This window comes from Manacus vitellinus, unplaced genomic scaffold (assembly GCF_001715985.3).
Source record: "Manacus vitellinus isolate BGI_N305 unplaced genomic scaffold, ASM171598v3 scaffold_21_pilon, whole genome shotgun sequence".
NCBI classification, from domain to species: domain Eukaryota; kingdom Metazoa; phylum Chordata; class Aves; order Passeriformes; family Pipridae; genus Manacus; species Manacus vitellinus.
Genome location: NW_021939546.1, coordinates 10,838,184 through 10,857,307, shown reverse-complemented (window position 1 = coordinate 10,857,307; position 19,124 = coordinate 10,838,184). Strand labels below are relative to the sequence as shown.

Sequence of the window (19,124 nt, the reverse complement as noted above, 5' to 3'; positions counted from 1 at the left end):
GGAATGACAAGAAGCCCTCTCTATAAAGCACAGAGGTGGCTTCACTCCCAGCTCTCACGTCAGTCATGGCCAGGTCAAAGAAAGCACTACCAAGTGTAGGCAAAACCTCAAAAAAACATGAAGGCAGAGATTAGAGGTGTAGAGAAGAGTTTCTCTGAAACACAGGAAGAGGTGAACTGGGAAGAACATCCCAGACCCCATGGGGCAGAGGGATTCATCTACAGCACATGCCAGAGAGCAGCACATCCCTGGGATGGTATCAGTCTGAACCCATAAGATACAGAACCTCTGGACACAGATGTTTAGTGTTGAGATGGGGCTCAAAACCTGAAAGGCAGAGTTATCCTGGTAGAAGGACCTGCCTTTGATCAGCCTGTGCCCACACACAGAAAGACTCCCCAACTCCACCCGACGTGATGCAGAAGACGGTGCCCATCGGCTCTGAGGAGGATGGGACAGTCCCATGGGCCTACTCAGCCTGTTGGATACGCAGCTGTGCATTCATACATCATCATTAAGGCTGCAAAGTCAAGCAGCAAAAGGAGGAATTGCCAGAATAAAGGCTGTCAGAGCAATTTTAATTCAAGCTCCTGGCGGATATGCCTTCTGATGGGGTCTTTAATTACCTCATCACAGTCTACTTTTTCTTCAACAAGGCTACTGCTTTATTCAGGGCACGATGGACGGGCAGCAATTAATGAAGGGCCAGTCAATATTTTGTTCTGTCCTTTTTTTCATTCAGTGTGTGGCCCCAGGCATTATTTGCCGCATGCCGTCAAATCCCTGCTCTTAGAATTATTCATCTTCTCCTGGCCTTTTCTCTCAAGTGAATCAGTGCAGCAACTGTGAGCTTCCCACACAGGAAGGCATTTCTTTTCCAACACTCCTGTGAGCAGAGCACCTGGGTTTTACCAACTGAAAAATATGGGGCAGGTGTGAGCTGCAGAATACTCCACCAGCAAGGCCCAGGTGGGATTTTTCAGGGTACCCACATGATGTCTGTTCAAATCCCAGCTTCCCTAACCTCAGCCAGAGCTGTTTGCAGACTCAGCACTTCACTGTGTTCAGAATATGAGAAACATGGAACCGATGGCTCTCAGATAAAAAATGTCAGTGGTTTAAGGAGGCGAGAGCTCCTTTGCTGATGCTGTGCTGGAGCAGGGCTCTGCTGCACAGTGAGCCAGAGTGAAAGAACAGAGCAACGCTGATGTGGGCAAAGGGATGGACTTCAGTCCATTCAAAGTGACTGGAGTTTATGAATTTTTCAGCAAAAAATCCGTTTTCTTACCTTAGCCTTTCCCTGTAACAGCTCTACTCTGCTTTCTCTTAATCTCTTATGAATTTTTCACCTTTTACTGACAATTTCAGTGGAGGATGTTTCTCACTTTCAACCCAAGCAATCTTAACCTTTCCTTTGGCACAAGTAGAAAGAGGCAAGAGCAGGACAGAGACTCAGTAAGAGGACAAGCTCCTTATGCCACTGCCAGCATCAGAGGGAGCCCCACTCAAATGGTTCTCAGTGAGCACACTGGGAGCAGAACTCGCTGGTCACTAAACAGCTTAGAAAAGGACAATATCAAGAGGAAAGAAAGGGCATGAACCTTCACTGCTGCCTGACAGCCCCTTTCTGCACTGGGCTCTCCTGCTCTGTGCCCACTTAACCCACCCTTTGTGTCCAGCACGGGCTCTCCTGAGCCTCTCTCAAGCACATCTAAGTGGCAGCGCTCTCTTCTCCAGCAGCTTCCGTAGGCAGCACAGCGTTCTCTCTCACCCTGCTAGAAATTCATGGGCCTGCTGGCTTGTCACGCCAGAGAACATCCAGCATTTTCAGCAAGGCTTTTAATTCATTAGCTCACACAGGAAAATATTCTAACCCTCCTGCCCTCCCCGGCTGAGTCATTGACGCTTTCCTATCTCGCCGCAGACACATCACCTTCAGGATAATAATTGCTTAGCACGCGGATAACAGGGGACATTATCTTTCTGAACCGGGTGTTTGTTTGGGATCACGGGGTCTCCCTGCGACGAGGACTGCAGGACACATTGGGGTTACTGTTTAAAACAAGTCCTGACCTCCCCTTGCAGGCTGTGGGAAACCCTGTGTGGTCACTGGGCTTGCTCTCAAGGGGAACTGGGGGAAGGGGTCAGAGGGAAGGGGCTGAAGGGTTCTGGGAAGGACTGGATGAGCTGGAGGGAGGGTGCAAGGGAGAATAACCATAAAATAAAGAGCTGTCGAAGAAGTAAAGACAGTGCTAAAAAGAACACCCTTGAAGCGTTTAATTTTCATGTCTGACCTCTCTACAGACTCAGTGCATAGGCCAGAGGTCTTTTCAGGGATCTGAGCTATTTGGGGACTTGAGATTTGCCCAAAGGCTCCTTCAGATACAGAGGGAGCAGAAGGTTCTAAACTTGTTGTCTGCAGCTGTCTACAGTTGCCTACAGCTGCGACCACCCCCTCTCACTGGTGAGGACACACTGGGAGGGAACGGGGTCGCCCAGAGCAGAGTTAGGAGCCCCAGAAATCACCCCAAACCTTCAGAGATTATAACCACAAAGATAGGTTCAGCATTATTTTCTAGCAACCACCTAGTCAGGGATAAAACACAGCACCCCAACTGCCCTTGCCCATGCACAGAAGGCTCAGCAAAGACTTGAGGGCTCCAGCCTAAACATCACATTCATGGGAGTCTCTCAGGAAGTCAGAGGAGCCTGACTCCTGGGAGGGCAGTGGCCATAGTTCCATAGCAAGGAACTGAAGGCCCCATCACTGGAACACGTTGCCCAGAGAGGCTGTGGATGCCCCATTCCCACAAGTGCTCAAGTCCAGGCTGGATGGTGCTCTGAGCGACCTGATCTAGCAGAATGTGTCCCTGTCCATAGAAGTGGGGTTGGAACTGGATGATCTTTAAGGTTCCTTCCAACCCAAACCAGACTATGATTCTATGACATGTTTATCTACAGATGGCACTTGACCCAAGGGCTTCTGTAGGCAAGAGCTGGTGGAATTTAACCACAGGTCCAGCCAACCAGTTGGATTCACTTACAGGCACATAAGCACATTACACACAGAATCACAGAATACAGATATAGCTCTTTCTCTTGACCTCTTGAAATAAGCTGCACAAGCATTTGGGATAGCAGAGAGTACCTTACCTCCAGCCTCAATCTTGGTTCTGTAACTGGAGCTGTTGCATCAGTTCTTGCTTCTTGCTCCAGATGATCCTAATTCAGTTCCCACTGAACTGCCTGCATTAGCTATACTGTATGATGGCTGCTCTCTGGCAGCCTGACTGCATGGACAAAGCTCTTGAAAGGTGCCTGAATTTGGGTACCAGCCCTATTTCTGACTTCTGAGGTCCATCTCCTTTCCGTGCCTAAATTTCCTTCCCTGAAACATGGTGATTCCAACATAAACATTTCCTTCGTTAAGACCTTTCTGTCAGATGTGCTCTGCAAGTGTTGCAGGTTGTTGCTATTTCCAGGCCTATCATTATAACACATTTTGGCTGCACTAATTTCCTCAAACAGAAATTGTTCTGCCTGTAGTAGGCTGGGACAAAGCAGCCAATTAGTTGTCCCTTACACGTTTATTAACTCTGCAGCTTTCTTTCAATGAGTATGTGGAATCTGGTAATGTTTTAATATATTTTCATAAACTGTGGGCACAACATGTCCTGTTTCGAGCTAATAACCGTGCCATATAATTAGTCCTGATTACACAGATATTTAGTATCATTTTACATATTCCAGTCCTTTCCTAGTGCCACTGCCTAGCCAAGGCATATTTAAAGCCACAGCCATCTCCCTTCTGTTTCTCAGCAGTTTGAAGCTGTTAACTGCAAACCTCTCCAAAAGGAAACCTTTCAAAGAACAGTTTCATTTCACTGGTGTACATTTTATATATATACAGGCTCTGATCAAATGTCAGGTGACAAAGCCCAGGATACAATTAGAAGGCATTTGTCTACTTGCAGGGAAAAGCTGGTATTTGAAAGCCATCAGGAAATTAACAGCATGAATCTTTAAAAATCTATTCCTTAAACATCTGTTGGCATTGGGCTGAACATTTACCTTATTTAGGATTTTACTGTGAGGTAGCACTTCCCAAACAAAAGATCTCTCACCCCATTAGGCTCTGGTGGAGGAATGAGAAAAATTTGCTCTGAGCAACCCGATTGTAGATGTGTATCTTTCCCTGCTGGTGTGGCTGTCTCTATAGAGATGGACATGGATATTTGATGAGATTAAAATGCTTCAGTTACCACTGTCAGTGGTTCTTTAATTTAAAATGAAGAAAGCAAACAAACATTCCTTTTGATGAGGTAACTGAATGATGCTACGGAAAAGCACTTTGCTGTCAGGTGGTAATTAGGTTCAGTAATAGTTGTGGGTTTTTAGCCTTGAAGGCTGTGGCCCCTGGGAGTCTGAGAGAAATGATACATTCAATTTCCGGAGGAGAGGAAGATGCTGGATGCTTTTCTCTGCTAACCCTGCAGGTCTCTGCAGATAAGAGCATTCAGAACTGCAGTGCTGACAATCCTCCTTGAGCCAGTCTAAACTGTGGTGTCAAGATCACAAACAGAAAAGGGAGATGGGCTCAAAGCAGGGTGTTTAAACACCTAATGCAGGCAGCCTGGCTCTGACCATATATATAAGGAGCTGCCAGAATGGCTGCAATGAGAGGATTTTTAAAGGCTGCAGAAGAAGCTGCAGCAATTGCTCTCTGGTCTGGGCTGATATTTGTAACATCCATCTTACACATCACTAGAAAATCTTCAATAGGAAAGTGTTCCTTTGCAAACAAGTAACTGTTCCAACAGCTACTTTTTTAAGGGAGGAAAAAAGTGGGGAGAATGAGGGAGTGAATCTCAAGGCTCAGCTGCCTCCCTTGCCAATTTGGAATTGCCTTTTCCGTTGCAAAACATAAATTATATTTGGTTGTGCTGTTAAGAGTTGAAACCCAAATGAAACAGTGCAATTGACCCAAATGCATTTAATTGAAAATTTTGAGTTTGGGGGCATTATTGCTGTTTTCTTAGAACAGAGGTAAATTCTGAATATGGTGTTTCCCATGAAACAGGTCTGGTTCCTGCTCTGCTTCTCTCTTCATGCTGCTACATGGCTTTTCCAGTTCAAGGAATGATGGTTCTCAACAAACAGTGAAGTGGTATCTCCCCTGCTCCTCACACAAGCTATGGGACACTGAAAGGACTCAGCTGGCCAACACCAGAGCTGGGCCAGCAGTGCTTCAGGGAGTCAAGCTGAGGCATTTCATGCCTTTGTGCATTGCTCACCAGTGCCTTACTTCATATCCTACTTTCTTTTGGATTAACATCCACTGAGCTTGTTGTAAAACCGGAGTGAGGACTTACAGTGAGAGGGGATCCCCAGGTAAAATGTCCCAGCTGGACTGGCAAAAGGAACCTGCCACCTGGCTGCCAGCCCTGCAGCAGGTCCAAGGGGGGATGGAGAACTCTGCCTTTAGCACAGGCTTGCCAGTAATTTCCTGAAGCACTGAAAAAGTTTTCACTTCCAGAATTAAAACTTTGTAAAATAAAGTGGGTCTGATTCACTCTCGGGAGATAAATGAAGGGTAAGTCCATTAAAGATACTGGTGTGAGATTGGTGTACAGCAGACAGAATTCAGGAAAGATATCGATATCTCCAAAATCCTCTGAATACTTTTTCAGACAGAAGCCAGGTATCTTTCCTGAACATAAATGCTTTATTTCCAAATGGAATTTCAATAAAATAGGCACAGTTAGACTAGCACGCTTATTATAAAGCCGTAATGCAGTAGAACTGAAGTTTAGTCATGAAAGGTATTAAAAAAGCAGCCCTGCTAAAGCGAGAGAAATTGCTTTCTGACCTACCGAGTTTTAGGAGTAGTTCCTAGTGGTCTCTCCACCAAGGAGTTCAGCCTGTAGTAATCCAAGAACGTCCTGGCCACATTTCTTCCAAGCTTCATATCTGGGAGTTCTTAATTAAGGAACATTTTTTAAATCATTAAAAATAATAATAATAATAATAATAAAAGCAGCCTTTAAAGGTAAATTATTGCTATTTAATGCAAGAGCAAGTTTTACACTAACCATCCCACAGTGCTCAAGCTTCAGGCAAAATGACTTATGCAAGCAGATAAGGTGGGGGTCATCTTGTTTGCTTCTTGTTTTCACAGGTAGATGCTGCATAAAACCACAGACAGGAGGAAACAATCTCCCTTTCCCCCCCACACCTGGTTGCAGATCCCTGTGGTTCTCATGAAATAATGCACTAGACAAAAGGGGCCCTCCAATTTCCACATTCAGGGAAAATAATTACCTATAAATGCTTGGATACAGGCAGTATTTCTGTGCTTGTATCCAGGAAACGAGGTCAGCTACATCATGGTATGAACCAGCCATGGACCAGTCTGCTGAAGGTTGGGATTAAAGCTGTAGCCTCCCCAAAAACCTTTGGCTCTGACCCCTACACTGTCCAGGGAGAATATGCTGTTCTTTACCTTTGTTGTATTCAGGATCTGAAAATGGTGATTTTAGCACTGAACTGGGAGGACAGTAGGTTACCTTAAGGAGTTCAGCAGTAACTCCAGTGTCTTCTCTCCTCACTAGCCATGATTTCTCCTTCAGTTTACCCTGAGCCCAGCATTAGGTAGGTGGTGCACATGAGAGCTGCCACAGAGACCTCACATGCACAGGAATCAGACCTTCCTGAAGACTCAAGTGCCTAAAAAGAAGCTGAATAACCTGTGAATACATTGAAAAATAACATCCTAGACAACATGTACATAGGGCGAATGTGCTGCTTGTGTGAAATGTCAGCACTATGTCTGCTTGTTACAGAGAAGCATCTCCTTATCTACAGGGTGGGAGATATGAAGAGGATGCCATTATCCACAGCTGTATTATGGGGGCTGAAGATTCCTTTATTTGCCTGTTTGGAACAGATGCCTACCCACACTACAATAACTCCACACTTCTTCAGGGCACTGTCCCAAATGGTCACCGTGGCGGGCATCTCAGCAGTGCTGATGCAGCAGCTGAGGTGGGAACATAACCTGGGGAATCTAAAGAGACCTTTGCAATCCACACCCAGCAGTCCAGGAAAATAAACCATTGCTGGGTTGTTCTGTGTGCGTGCATGCATGTTCTGCTTTATCAATAGTTATCTGCTGATGTTTCCATTAGAAGAAAATTCCAGAAGTGCAGTGTCCCAGGGGCTTCCAGCAGCGCCTGTGAAGATGCTGGCTTCTAAATGAAGCTTTTATTACCCGCCCACTTACATTAGGCACATCAAAACAAGTGAGCATGAGACATCAGGTTCAGGCATCACTGTGAGATCTCTGTTTACCACTTATTTATCTATTTACAAGGAAGGTCAAACTGACATGACAGTCTTTAGCTCTACTTCTGCAAAAAAGCCAGCCACCAGCTCTGCTAGTGCTGCAATGAGGTCCAGTTCTAGCGGCTGAGGATGACTCCTGACGCTGCTTTTCTCCTCAGTGATCTTGTCCCACTTTTCCAGTTCCCACTGCTGTGCCTGGTGATGGTTACACGGATCCGTCCCTTCTGTTTTGGGGTCTGTCCTGATATGCTCGCTGCGATCCTAATACCATATGTGCTGCGGGCATCTATATCCTTCAGCCCAGCAGCGCAGCACAGCCTGAACAGCTGGTGTTCCCGGCTGTTGTCTGCGTGGACAGGGAGAGCTGGTTGTGTGAATCAGCACCGGCTGTTCCCCGGCTGCGGCCGTGCCCAGCGAGCTCCCCTGCAGCCAGCGCCGGCGGGCGAGACCAACCGTACGTGCAGGAGACTTCAGCAAGTCGGAGACAGCCTAAACTTCATCAATTCGAGGGAGGGCAGTGTTGCTTTGGAAGTGTTTTGTGATTGTCACCGGAGTTTGGGGGTGGCTGGGGGTAGCTTGGTTTCTGCAGATGTGAACTCAAAGCGGTGGCGAAGGTTAAGAGTTCAGAGTAGTCTGAGGAAGCGAGAAAGAAGGGGAGAGGGCTGTCAGACACTTCAGGGATTGAGAAGACTAACGTGGCTTGATCTTGTAGTTTCTTTCATTTACTCACCACTTTAAAGACATAAAGTGGTAATTGGACTCAGTAAAGTCTCTAGGACATTTTGTCAGTGCCAGCCTCAGAAAGCTCCTCTGCCAGGAATGGCCCTGATGCCCTTTTCTCTCCCTGTCTACACTGCTTGTGTTTGCACAGTGGGAAACACCTGACCTGCTGTCCTGGGGGAGGAAGTCCTTAGATGAGAGTGGGTGCAGCCAAGGAAGTGGCTCCACAAGCTCCTGCCTTACAACTCTGCCTTAACCCTGACCAGCAGGAATCCAATTCCACTGCTGAGCTCAGGTCTTGGGAACAGCTTTCTAAACCTAAGGATGGCTAACCACTGGAACGACCTGCCTTAGCACATCTGGAAATCTCCAGACCAGCGGTCTTCAAGAACAGGTTAAACCCACTCTAGACATAAATGGTTTAGGTCTAACTGGTCCTGCATGGAGTTTGGGTAAGGAAGTGTAGAAGGGCCTCTAAGGCCACTTCACCCCATTTTTCTACAGTTCTGAACATACTTTGCAGCCCACATGGCGACCTGTTAGCTTTGTCAAAAAAGGTAAGGGTGTTTTGCAGAGCCTGGACACACAGATGGATGGGAAGTGTGAAGAAACTGGAAATGCAAACCTGTGCCACATGCAGCCACCAAAAAGTCACAAAATTGGAATAACTTGCAGTTAGCATTGATGGAAAGAGACTCAAACCAGCATGGGATAAAAAATGTGCATGTTCTAATGGTCTCTGCAGCCGTCCTACCCCCTCTGCTCTGCCTGTCGCTCCCGCAAAGGATGAGCGGTTTCTGTCATGGAAATCAGGCATCTGATACATAAAACCAGAAGCAGCAGTGTCAGTCTCTCCCTGTGACTGTCCAGCCTGGGTGAGGGCTGGTATGATTCACTCAGCAACCTCCTGCAGCACATGTGTGCAGGACCAATGGAGAAAAACAAATTAAAGCAATAATAGTTGCATTTATCTCAGGTGCATGGAAGACCCAAACTCCAGTTTGGCTTACAGTGTATCCTGAGCACGTAAATAACAGCAACTGCAACCAGAACCCACTTTTGCTAGGTGGTTTGGTTTGTTGGTTGGTTTTTAACCAGCTTCCTTTCTGCAATCACACATGCTGTGTGCCCACAGGAACTCCCTTCCTAGCTTGAACTGCACTTGACAGAAGGATATTTCCCAGCTATTTCCATCATGGGAGCTCAGCTCATACGAGACAGTAAAAATCTACTTGGCAGAGTCATGGTGGAAACATGGGTGTGTCTGGGTGTATCTTCACTTTCACTAGTGTCTGCAGTACCTTTTCGTCTCCCTGCCTCCTCCATAGACTTATTCCTCCATGCTCCATATTTTTATCTGGAAGTGGGAACCGGTGTGCCCAATGTCCCTCTTGCAAACGCCCTTCTCACAACATTCACGCTTTGAATGGCATGAGCAGATCTGGGGAGATTTCAGGACATTCTGTTTATGCACAACTCTGCCAAATTTCACAGATGTTAGGAAGTTCAAGAATTGTGATGGGTTCTCTGCAAAATCCCGGGTATTTATGATCCACACCATGCCCCACAGCCCAAAGCTTCCAGCCCTGGTAAGAAAAGAGGACATAGGAGTGGGAACTCTCATAAGCCATTACTAGTTTTCAACTGACACGATTCATTGATCCTATTGTGAACAGTCTGCTTAAGCTCGAGCCTCCGGAAGCGCAGACACAGCCTTGTTCTGTCTGTGCATGGAGGCAATAAAAATCTCAATTTGGAAACCAGTTAGCAGTACAAGTCATTAGGGGAGGTACTAAATGTTGCTGCTTTAATAGCTCACTGATCCTTTAATAATGTCACTGCTGCAGAGCATGGTGGCACCATTCGCTCGCTTTTGTTTTGCTTTTTGAAATTCAGGGTCATTCCACTTTCAAGTGAGTAGATTATCTCTCTTTCCCCCTTCTGCCAGACACTGCAAACTGCTTTAAATAATTAGGAAAAGGATGGCTCCTTCAAATTCACCATCTCATTTTCATAAGGTCCAGTGTCATTGCTTTGGAAAAGCAAGAGAAACCGTGATGGTGGTAAGGATTTGACAAGGGCAAAACAGTTAGCAGCCCCCACTCATCTTTGATAAGTCCTGTGGGGTCTCTGCCAAGCAGATTGGATCTCTGGTTTTATGTCTCATCTAGAGGACGGCACCTCCATCAATTTGAAACACTGTGCTGCGTTATTAGCTTATGGAATTCATCCAAGTTTAGTCCTAAGCAGGATTTGAAATCGTGACCATTCAGTCCAGAGGCACCACTGACCAGACCCACGCAAGTCTTTTGTTTCAGACAAACAGCTTTAAGTTATCCTAAAGACAGACAGAGGGGAAGGGAAAAAAAAAAAAAAGAAAGGGAGAAAGAGGGGAAGGAAAATGAGAACAAAGAGAAAGATGAATCTTTTTAATAGCTCAAATTAAAAACCAGAAGAAGCTCTTTGTTCGACACAACTGAATTCTACAGCAAATCTCAGTCCGCCACAACAACAATCCTGTTATTTATGAAAAGAGGGTTATTTTGTGTGAGAGTCTCAGATGACTGTGGTCAGCGAGCATACTGTCAGCTTTGTACAATCTCAAGAGAAATATGGATGAGGTTTTCTCGTCTGTGTATAACAGCTTCCATCAATGGATCAAACCCCTTCCTGACTCGAACAAGAGCTCTAATGGAAAATGGCATTACACGGCTTTAAACCACCATGTTATATCATGCCCAGCCTGATCAGAGCTAGTCCTCTATTTTAGCAGAGCTGTTTTCACCAGTTACTTACTTATTTTGTTTCACAGTGCTGACACTGCTCTCTAATAAACAGGTGCTGCCCATATCACATCTCACTGGGGGTCCCACTCCAAGCAAAGTGTGACTGAGGCAATGAAAAGACTTGGTGGTGAAGGGGGGGGTGGTGAGGGGGAGAGGGGCTATTCTATGGCTTTTCACCAGCATTTAACATGGTGCTGATGATGCATCCTTCTCCAAGACTCACTCAAATGAAAAAAGGTTCTCAATGTCTAGTATATCTGGTTACATATTTCAAAATCGTTATCAAAGGAGGAAGCTTCTAAAATGAGAGTGTGGGGAGGGGATTGGACTTACCCCGTCCTCCCTGCTGACTTCAGAGGGAGCAGAACCTGTCCAGGCGAGCACTGAAGCTTCAGGCTGTTGGTTTTGCAGGGCCGTGAGGTGCATGTGGCCACGCTTTCTGGGGAGAGTCTGGTGCTGCCAACAGGAACAGGGCTTCTCGTAGCTCCAGTGTGAGACACAGGCTCAATGTGGGAATTACTGGTGACACTGTCTCATGGTACTCAGCAGGTCAAACTAGAGAAATGCAACCAGACCATCCAGCCTTAAAACCTGTAAATGCCCTGAGCACTGCCAGCCTGGGAATAGCACAGGGACTTTCCCCTAGGAGAATATTTTCATTCCTAGCAGCCTCAGCTCCTGATCCCAGATGGGACAGATGCTTTTGGAAACGAAATGTAACAGCAATGACGAGCCTTCATTTTTATTCCTCTTGTGTGTTGTCAGGGAAGGCACCAGGCGGAAAACCCTGACCGACTATTTCAGGCTTTCAGGCCCCTTTCCTGAAATGCTTGATTGTGGTGGAAGAAATTACAAAGATGGGAGTTGTGCGCTCGTCTCCCTGAGTAATCAGAGGCCTGTAATTTTCTCTCCTCCTCTGAAAGAGGAGATTGAAGAACAGGTGTCTTGGAGAGCACTGTTTTAGCTCTGCCAGAGGGAGTGTGCTGGAAGGACCATGCTGTGTTACTCACAAGCTCATTTCAGTACCAGCTACCGCCCTTGTCCTCCTCGGGAACTAAAATGAAACAGGAAGATCCCACCTAAGATCTGGATGTGGGGAACAGAGGGAAAAGGCAAGAAGGTGGAGGTGCTGCATGGGAGCCAGTGCCTGGATAGAGTCAAGTGCTCCCGACCCTGCCATCAAGGGGCAGCAGAGGCTGAAAGGGAGCAGAGGGGAATGTGTTGGAGCACCAGTGGATGCCAACTCTACCTTTGCAACCCAGAGTCACCTGTGAAGAAGACACCCAGCCGAGCACGTTCTACTACTGGTAAAAACCTGGATGTGATACTGAGCTGCAGAGTGGCCATAAAAAGGGAGTGTTTGATTCAACATAGGATCCGAGACACAGACAGGGACAGTAAATCCATGGTTTCCAGAGCAAGCACCCCCGAAGTAACACTGGAAACACCACAGGGCCACAGCCCATTTTACCTGTGAATCCACACACCCTTTCTCATTGCTATTGAACACGATTCTACAGGGACTTCTCTGGCTACTGCTCCATTATCCTGACGCCATCTTCACATTGCTCCATGAAAGTTACATTTTATCCATCTTATGGTCCTGTTACACCACTGGGAGATGGAAGTAAATGTTAATCTGGTCTAACCTATAAAATGACCAAAGAAAATGGTTTATTTAGTATCTTGGCATTGCTGACTCCTCATGAGGTTTTCTAAGGGACAGAGGTCAGAAGCAAGCTCACAACTGAAAAAGAAAAACCCGGAGTGAATTTCAGCACCACTATATTTGAATTCATGAAAATATTGCATCAGCATTGCTCCATAAAGGGTATACTTTTAAAATTATACACTTAAAACATGACTGTAACAGCTTCCATCAAATTGTCCCAAAATTAATTTGGGCCTGAATTTATTGGCCTCACATTAATGTCTGATGGATCTTTAATAAGAGTATCAGGAAAATACTAGGATGAATCTCTTGTGATTCTAACATTTCTGATCTTTGCTATTGTTTAATTCTGGTCACTTGCCAGCTCTGGGAAGGAGTCCTTGTGGATTAGCTGACCTCAGCTCTTTACACAGTCAATGAAAATTACAGAGCTGATTCTCTCTGATGTACTGAAAAGGGATGAGGACAGGGGAAGAAATTTCCAAGTGAAAATCCAGCATTCACAACCTTCTCCTATCACTGATGTATGTTCTCAAATGCACAAGGGAAAAACAGCATGAAAAATAAAGTCTTAACAGTTGTTTTCAGCTTGATTGGAAATGCAAGAACAGTACAGTACTTTCCAGTTGTAATTAACCCCCACAAAATACATTTGAAAATCATAAGGTGAACTCTTTGGGGATCCTCTTAGTCCCTCACATCTCAGGTCAGAAACATGATGATCCCCATTGTTCCATGTCTGGAAGTTTCCATTAGACATTCCACCCACGGTTTTGGGCATAACATTCACCACTACCCCAAAAAAATCAGTTTCAAGATAAATGGTAGAAAGAGTGTTTCGACACACCAAAGTGTGGATAAACCATTTTTCATCTCTCAATTGTTGGAAGCTCACGAGTTGTATAAATCACAACTAGGCATCAGTAATCAGTTGTGTGCTGCATTTTCCCTCTTCAGCTGCAGCTCGCATCGTCAGACAGGGCATAGACAATAGCTTTGACAAGAGCAATACTAAAAAGAGGAAATTCAGCAATAAGATTAACTAAGCAATATGAGGAATTAAGAAATACAAGGGTTGTGCTCCTTTGTGACATAAGCCTCCATATAGCTGGTTTATAAGTTTTTGAGTAGAGGAAAGATGAAGAGAATTGAAGAATTCTGACAGCGATTGTAGGACTCACTACGATTTGGGGGGACCTTCCTCCCCTGCCTGGGAGACCTCCAGGCTCTTCTGTGTCCAAGTGCAACTGTTTACGCTTGGGAGCATGGGCAGCTGCTCTCCGGTGTCTGAGCAGATGCAGATGACCTCCTGAAACCTGCCTGAGATCACCCATCTGGAAAAGGACTCAGTCCACTGCCTGTTAGATGGTTTCAGTCAAGATGCCTCTTCTTCAGAACCTCCTCAAAGACACACTGGATTCATCCTGCCTTCAGTCAGTCTTTGATAAGTCAGGACAAGGCCCCATCTGCATTTGCAGTGGACAAAATGCAGGGAAGGGACCACTCATCCTCAAGAATTGGCTTAGCTCCTCTTTCAGACTGTCCTGGGAGGAAAAAGAACCACTGCCTCAGAGGCTGTACCTTTAAAAACACTTGCAGTCTTCAGTAATAGTCATGCTTCAGTGTGTTCAACATTTCAGCTGAGCTCAGTACAAAGTGCAGTGATTTAAAGCTGGGAGATCAGGCGGGATTCAGCAAATTCAGAATTATTTATTTCTTTAGAGCAGAAAGTCGGGCTGCAGATTATTTACTGCAAATGGCTCTGTTTGGGGGAGGGGAGGAAGGCAAGAGGGTAGAGAAGGGGTGATTGATTGAAATTTTTTCAATTAAAACAAGCAGTTTTTAAAAAAGATTTAATGCTTTATTGAAAACTGTAAAACAATTCAAGAGTCTGGAGCTCTGCTAAGTGCAGATCATAGAGATGAGGATGGGGGAAGAAGAAAAGAAAATTTTATTCTGTGGGAGAAAGGAGGGAAGAAGGAAAAAAAAAGGAGGGAAGAAAAAATATCATTATCTTTGTTTCTTTGTCTACGTTAATGTATTTCTCTCCCTGAGTTATCTCCAGTATCTGCAAGTATTGATTCAGAATAAGGCACTGTTGGGTAGGCTGCAGGCAGCAGAAAGCTCTGCTGGGAGTGGCATGTTTCCAGGGCTGTCAGAGCACAAAGAAGATCCAGGGATTGGTTTTGCAGTGGGAACTATGCCTGGACAGGGCACCTGCCCCCGCTGCAAGGACCAGGCTGGGCTGGTGTGACAGAGCAAGGGGTGGATCAATGATGAAGGATGTGTGTGGGTGCTTTTCTTCAGACTGAGTGGCACTGAAGGATGAGAGGACAACCAGAGCTAAATGAAGCAGTATGGGAAGGAAGGGGCATTAGCCCGTGAATGCCAAGACCTCGTTTCTGCCTACACTACCCACTCAGACTCAGAGGTCCATGTCAGACTTCAGCTCAGGATATCTGCTCTTGGGGGGTTTCCTTCCCAAAGCAGGGACACACTTGAGCTGGGCCAAAACTCTCTCTGTATCAGCTGGACACACCTTATTGCTAGGTGGTGACTCCAGAGAGGTGATGGTGAAAGGTAAGAAGAGGATTAGAGCTATTACTAGTAGGTAGAGAAAGTAATGATTTTTTGTCTTTTCAGGGAAGAAGTAAAATATTACTAAAATCTCCACCACCCCCAAATTAATTGCCTCTTTGCTATTATAATTCCCATTCCCAGATAAATTTAGCTTTTTCTAAACCCTTTGATTTTTCCTTTGTGTTTTATACTCAAGCTGGAATGCAGTGATAAGGCTCTACACATACATATATATTTAATCTACACACACACAAATATAGTTATATATAGTCCCTGCCACAAATAACACTCCTCTGACTGCTGTCACAAAGCCTTTGCTAAAAAAGCTACTCACCCAAGCTGGCTTGTTTTCCTACATCATGTCCCCTGGGGAAGGGCTGCTGGCAGCAGTGGGGCTGTGTCCCAGAGAAAGATGCTGGAAAGGTCTGCAGACTCTCCCCTTCTCCACTGCCCTTCTCTTCCCCTCATTTCTCTGATGGGAATAAGCCATTGCCAAACTTCAGATCCACCAACTCCTATCATTGTAACAACAGCCAACTCTACTGGAATGGCTGCCAGTATCTCACTGTACAGTCAGTGTAGGAGAGGCCCTTAAGTTATAAAAAAGAGCATCTCAAGTTCTTGCTGGGGGATTGAGCATTAACTGGTGGAGCAGCTTTAGAGCCATTGCCATCCTTGGTGAAAAGGGCTTTCATAATAACATGCTTGTGACCTTAATTTAATCAGCAGCCTCTGGTTAAATTCTTTTACATGACTTTTTTCCTAATAAACCTTCATATTTTTTACCTCACATCCTATTTTGCTATTGCCACAGTCTCACTCAGTGGTTGTGTTGCCTATCTCTATCACCATGTTATAACAAGAAATAATTTCAGGAGCCCTATTTGCCTCTATTCACAGGTTCCAGTATCATCCCAGAGAAGTCCCACTGACTCACAGCTCAGCACCAACCTCTGCATGACCTGGAGAGGGCTCCTCCTTCTCAGACCCACTTGTGACTCTGGTGTTCACATTGAATCACCAGGGAATATTCACCCATGAATGCCAAAGGACGTTTGCTGCAGCTGTTGGCCCTGATGCAGAGGGCTGACACTGACTTCAGCGAGCAGCAGCCATCTCTGGTCACTGCAAAGCTGGATGGCTGAGCTCCCAGCTGCTTCCCAGGCTCTTGCAAGGAGCAGCATTTGGCTGTAGAGTCACAAAGCTGAGTTAAACCACCTTCAGGAGCAGCAGAGTTTAATTTCATCATTGTCTTGAAACTTTAGGGGCTTTAGAAAGGCTGATGAGAAGTCCAGAAAACCCAAGGAGGAAAAACTGAAAAGATTTGTGGACTTTGGGCCACAGAATAGTGAAGAGAGAGAGTGTACAAATAAATAAGGGCTGTTGTAGAACAGGATAAACTTTTCAGCATCTGCTGGTGATGGAACAAGAAGCAATGGCCTTAATTTACAATAAAACAGATTAAGATTAGATTTAGGAGGAGGCTTTTCAGTGATAAGACTAGTGAAGCTCAAGAAAAATATCTCCTGGAGAGGCTGTGGCATCCCCATCTTAAGACAGAATTAGGAAAACAGCTATGACTACAGGGGAAAGGAGAACCAATCCTGACCAGAGGGGTCAGCAAAGGGTTGCCCTGTAACTCAGTTCCTTAGGTTCAGATCTTCCACTCTCCACTGGGTTTTTCCTCAGTCCTTAGTGAGGCAGTTATGACAAGACTCTGCTCCTTTTTTACTTCCAGAAAGAAGAGTAAGAGGCACAAAATCACCCCTCTGTAGCCCACAAGCCCCAAGAGACCACAATAACCAGCTCACCACACACCGTTCTGGCCTGCAATTGAAAATCCAGCCCCTCTTTAAGGCACTATGTTCTACTGTCTTCAGCTGGACTGAATCCCAAGTCCCCTGTCCCACATTCATCTACTTGTACTTCTGAATTCAAACACTGTTCTTCTTTAAAAGCCTCTCTGCCTTTTGCTGCTAATTAAAATATTGGTTGCACTCTGGCTTGCTTTTCCAAGAGGTCTGGACAGCATTGCAGGCAGTTCAGACAAACAAACAACCAGACAAACAGAATCCATTAGGAACTGCCACTGCTGACTGTCGCCCTTTCGCATACATCACATTGAAAAGGTTAATGCTTCCCAAAAGGGGTGGAAGAGACGGGCGGAGGGGAAGGGCAGGAGGGATCCAATCCTGCGAAGACCAGATGTCAAAGATGCTCAATACCGAGCAGAATGGGCTCCCCCGTGAGCCAGGCAATCGCCCATCCCTTGGCAAAGCTTCCCTTTGAGGGATCTATAATTTATTAGGGAAGGTGGAGTGCTGAATAAATTGTGCATAGAGATGAAGCAGCGATGATCGCTAACTCAAATCCCTGGGAGCTTGGCATTTTCAATCTTCAGCTCCCATTTGCGTCCCCCCGGTCCCTACTAAGTGAGCAAAGCCAAAGAGCTGAATATCGACAAAACATAATGAGCTCATTGAGATCTAAGCGTTGCAATTAGCAGGGTGGAATGGAGCAGAGGGGCTGGGAGGCAGACTGTAATTATTTATAATGTTGATAATCACCTACATGTAGTTAAAAATATAAATACATCCCCATGCTTGATGGCATTAACTACCCTTCAATTAGCTCCATGCCCAATAAGTAAGCGATACCCAGGTACTTACAGCAGAAAGGCTAAAGGTCTCTGTCTCATGGCTGTACTCACCAGGAACTACAAACTGTTGGTGAGTGGGTGGAATAAGAACATTTAAAGGAGATACCTTTGTGATAGCTCACACCACTACCTAATGCTAATGGAGTTGTGCAGAAGACAGCTCTGACAAGTGGCTTATCTTCACACAGTGGTAGATCACACTCTGCCATCTTCTCTCATAAATTTCATGAATCCCATCTTTTGGGTATCTCCACAGGTTCTCATCCAGATTAAATCAAGGGATGCCAGGTAGGGAGAGCCCCAGTGGAGGTGAGGAGCCCTTTGCTGTGTGGCAGGCTGGTATCTCTGCACAGCTCACCTCCTGCTGTTTCTCCTGTGCCTAAGCCAGCTTGTTTAAAAATGGCCTGAGTACCTCTGTGCTTCAGATACTTACCCCCTCCTGAAGATTTTGACCAAAGCAACTCTTCCACAGAATTATCCAGTCTGGATGATTCCAGAGATGGATAATCAAAACCTTTCCTTACTTGTAGAATCCCATCTTGTTGTGGATAGTGAATCAAAATGTCTCTGTTACAAAAACATACGACATTTTATGAAAAGTTGGTCCAAATATAGTCATGTTTTACCAGCCAGAGGGAAGGGAGAACAGGCAGTGGAAAGCAGCAAGTCTGAGTGTAGGCAGGTTCTCAGGGAAGATTATGTACCTAGGAACACCTTCATCTGAACAGTAAGCAGCTGCGACCCTTATCATCTCCATAGTGCACTCCATTGGCATAAAAATAAAGCATAAGTCAAGTTTTAATGGAAAAACGGGGAAGAATAAAACCACAAGGGAGGGGGAGATTGCTGTACATCAGAAAGAAAGACATTTTAGTATAGGAGAGTAGGTAAAACCCCAATCTGCCTGTACCGTTGATTTCCTTCCAGGTGAAGGGAGCATTTAACACACTGAGGTTAAACTTGGACCCTTTTCAGTGCAAATGTACAGAAAGGACAGCAATGGAGGAATGGTCACCAGAGTTTAGTGAGGGAGCTTAATGAAAACATGGAAAATGTGGAAAGAAAAAAAAAAAAAGAAAGTGAAAAAGGGGGGAGAACAGAAGCATGCAGTATTGCAGTTGAAAAAGCTCTGAGAAAATACAGGCAGTGTTCAGTGAAACTGAAAAGGAAAAGAGCAAAACCAGAGCAAGTGGAAATTGTTCTAAGATAATTGAATCTATGTCCAAGCGCTGGCGTGCACCAGCCAAAAATAAATACACTGCCTGTGAAAACAAGCTGGTATGGGCAAAGGGAGGAACTCCTTAAAGCAAACAAGAGGGGAAGCAAGAAGCATATGCAAGTGGGGCTCCAAGCCTGGAGGGTA

The 19,124-nt window shown here is 45.5% G+C and overlaps 1 protein-coding gene across 1 annotated transcript in view; it reads right to left on the bottom strand.

Annotated features, from left to right (window-relative positions):
• The window catches only part of AGBL4 (ATP/GTP binding protein like 4), an 895,196-nt gene that overhangs the window by 9,012 nt on the left and 867,060 nt on the right, over window positions 1-19,124 (bottom strand). Inside the window, exon 12 of the mRNA XM_018072022.2 lies at window positions 5,874-5,970. Coding sequence (XP_017927511.1) covers window positions 5,874-5,970 — 97 coding nt within the window. The remainder of the gene's footprint in view (window positions 1-5,873; window positions 5,971-19,124) is intronic.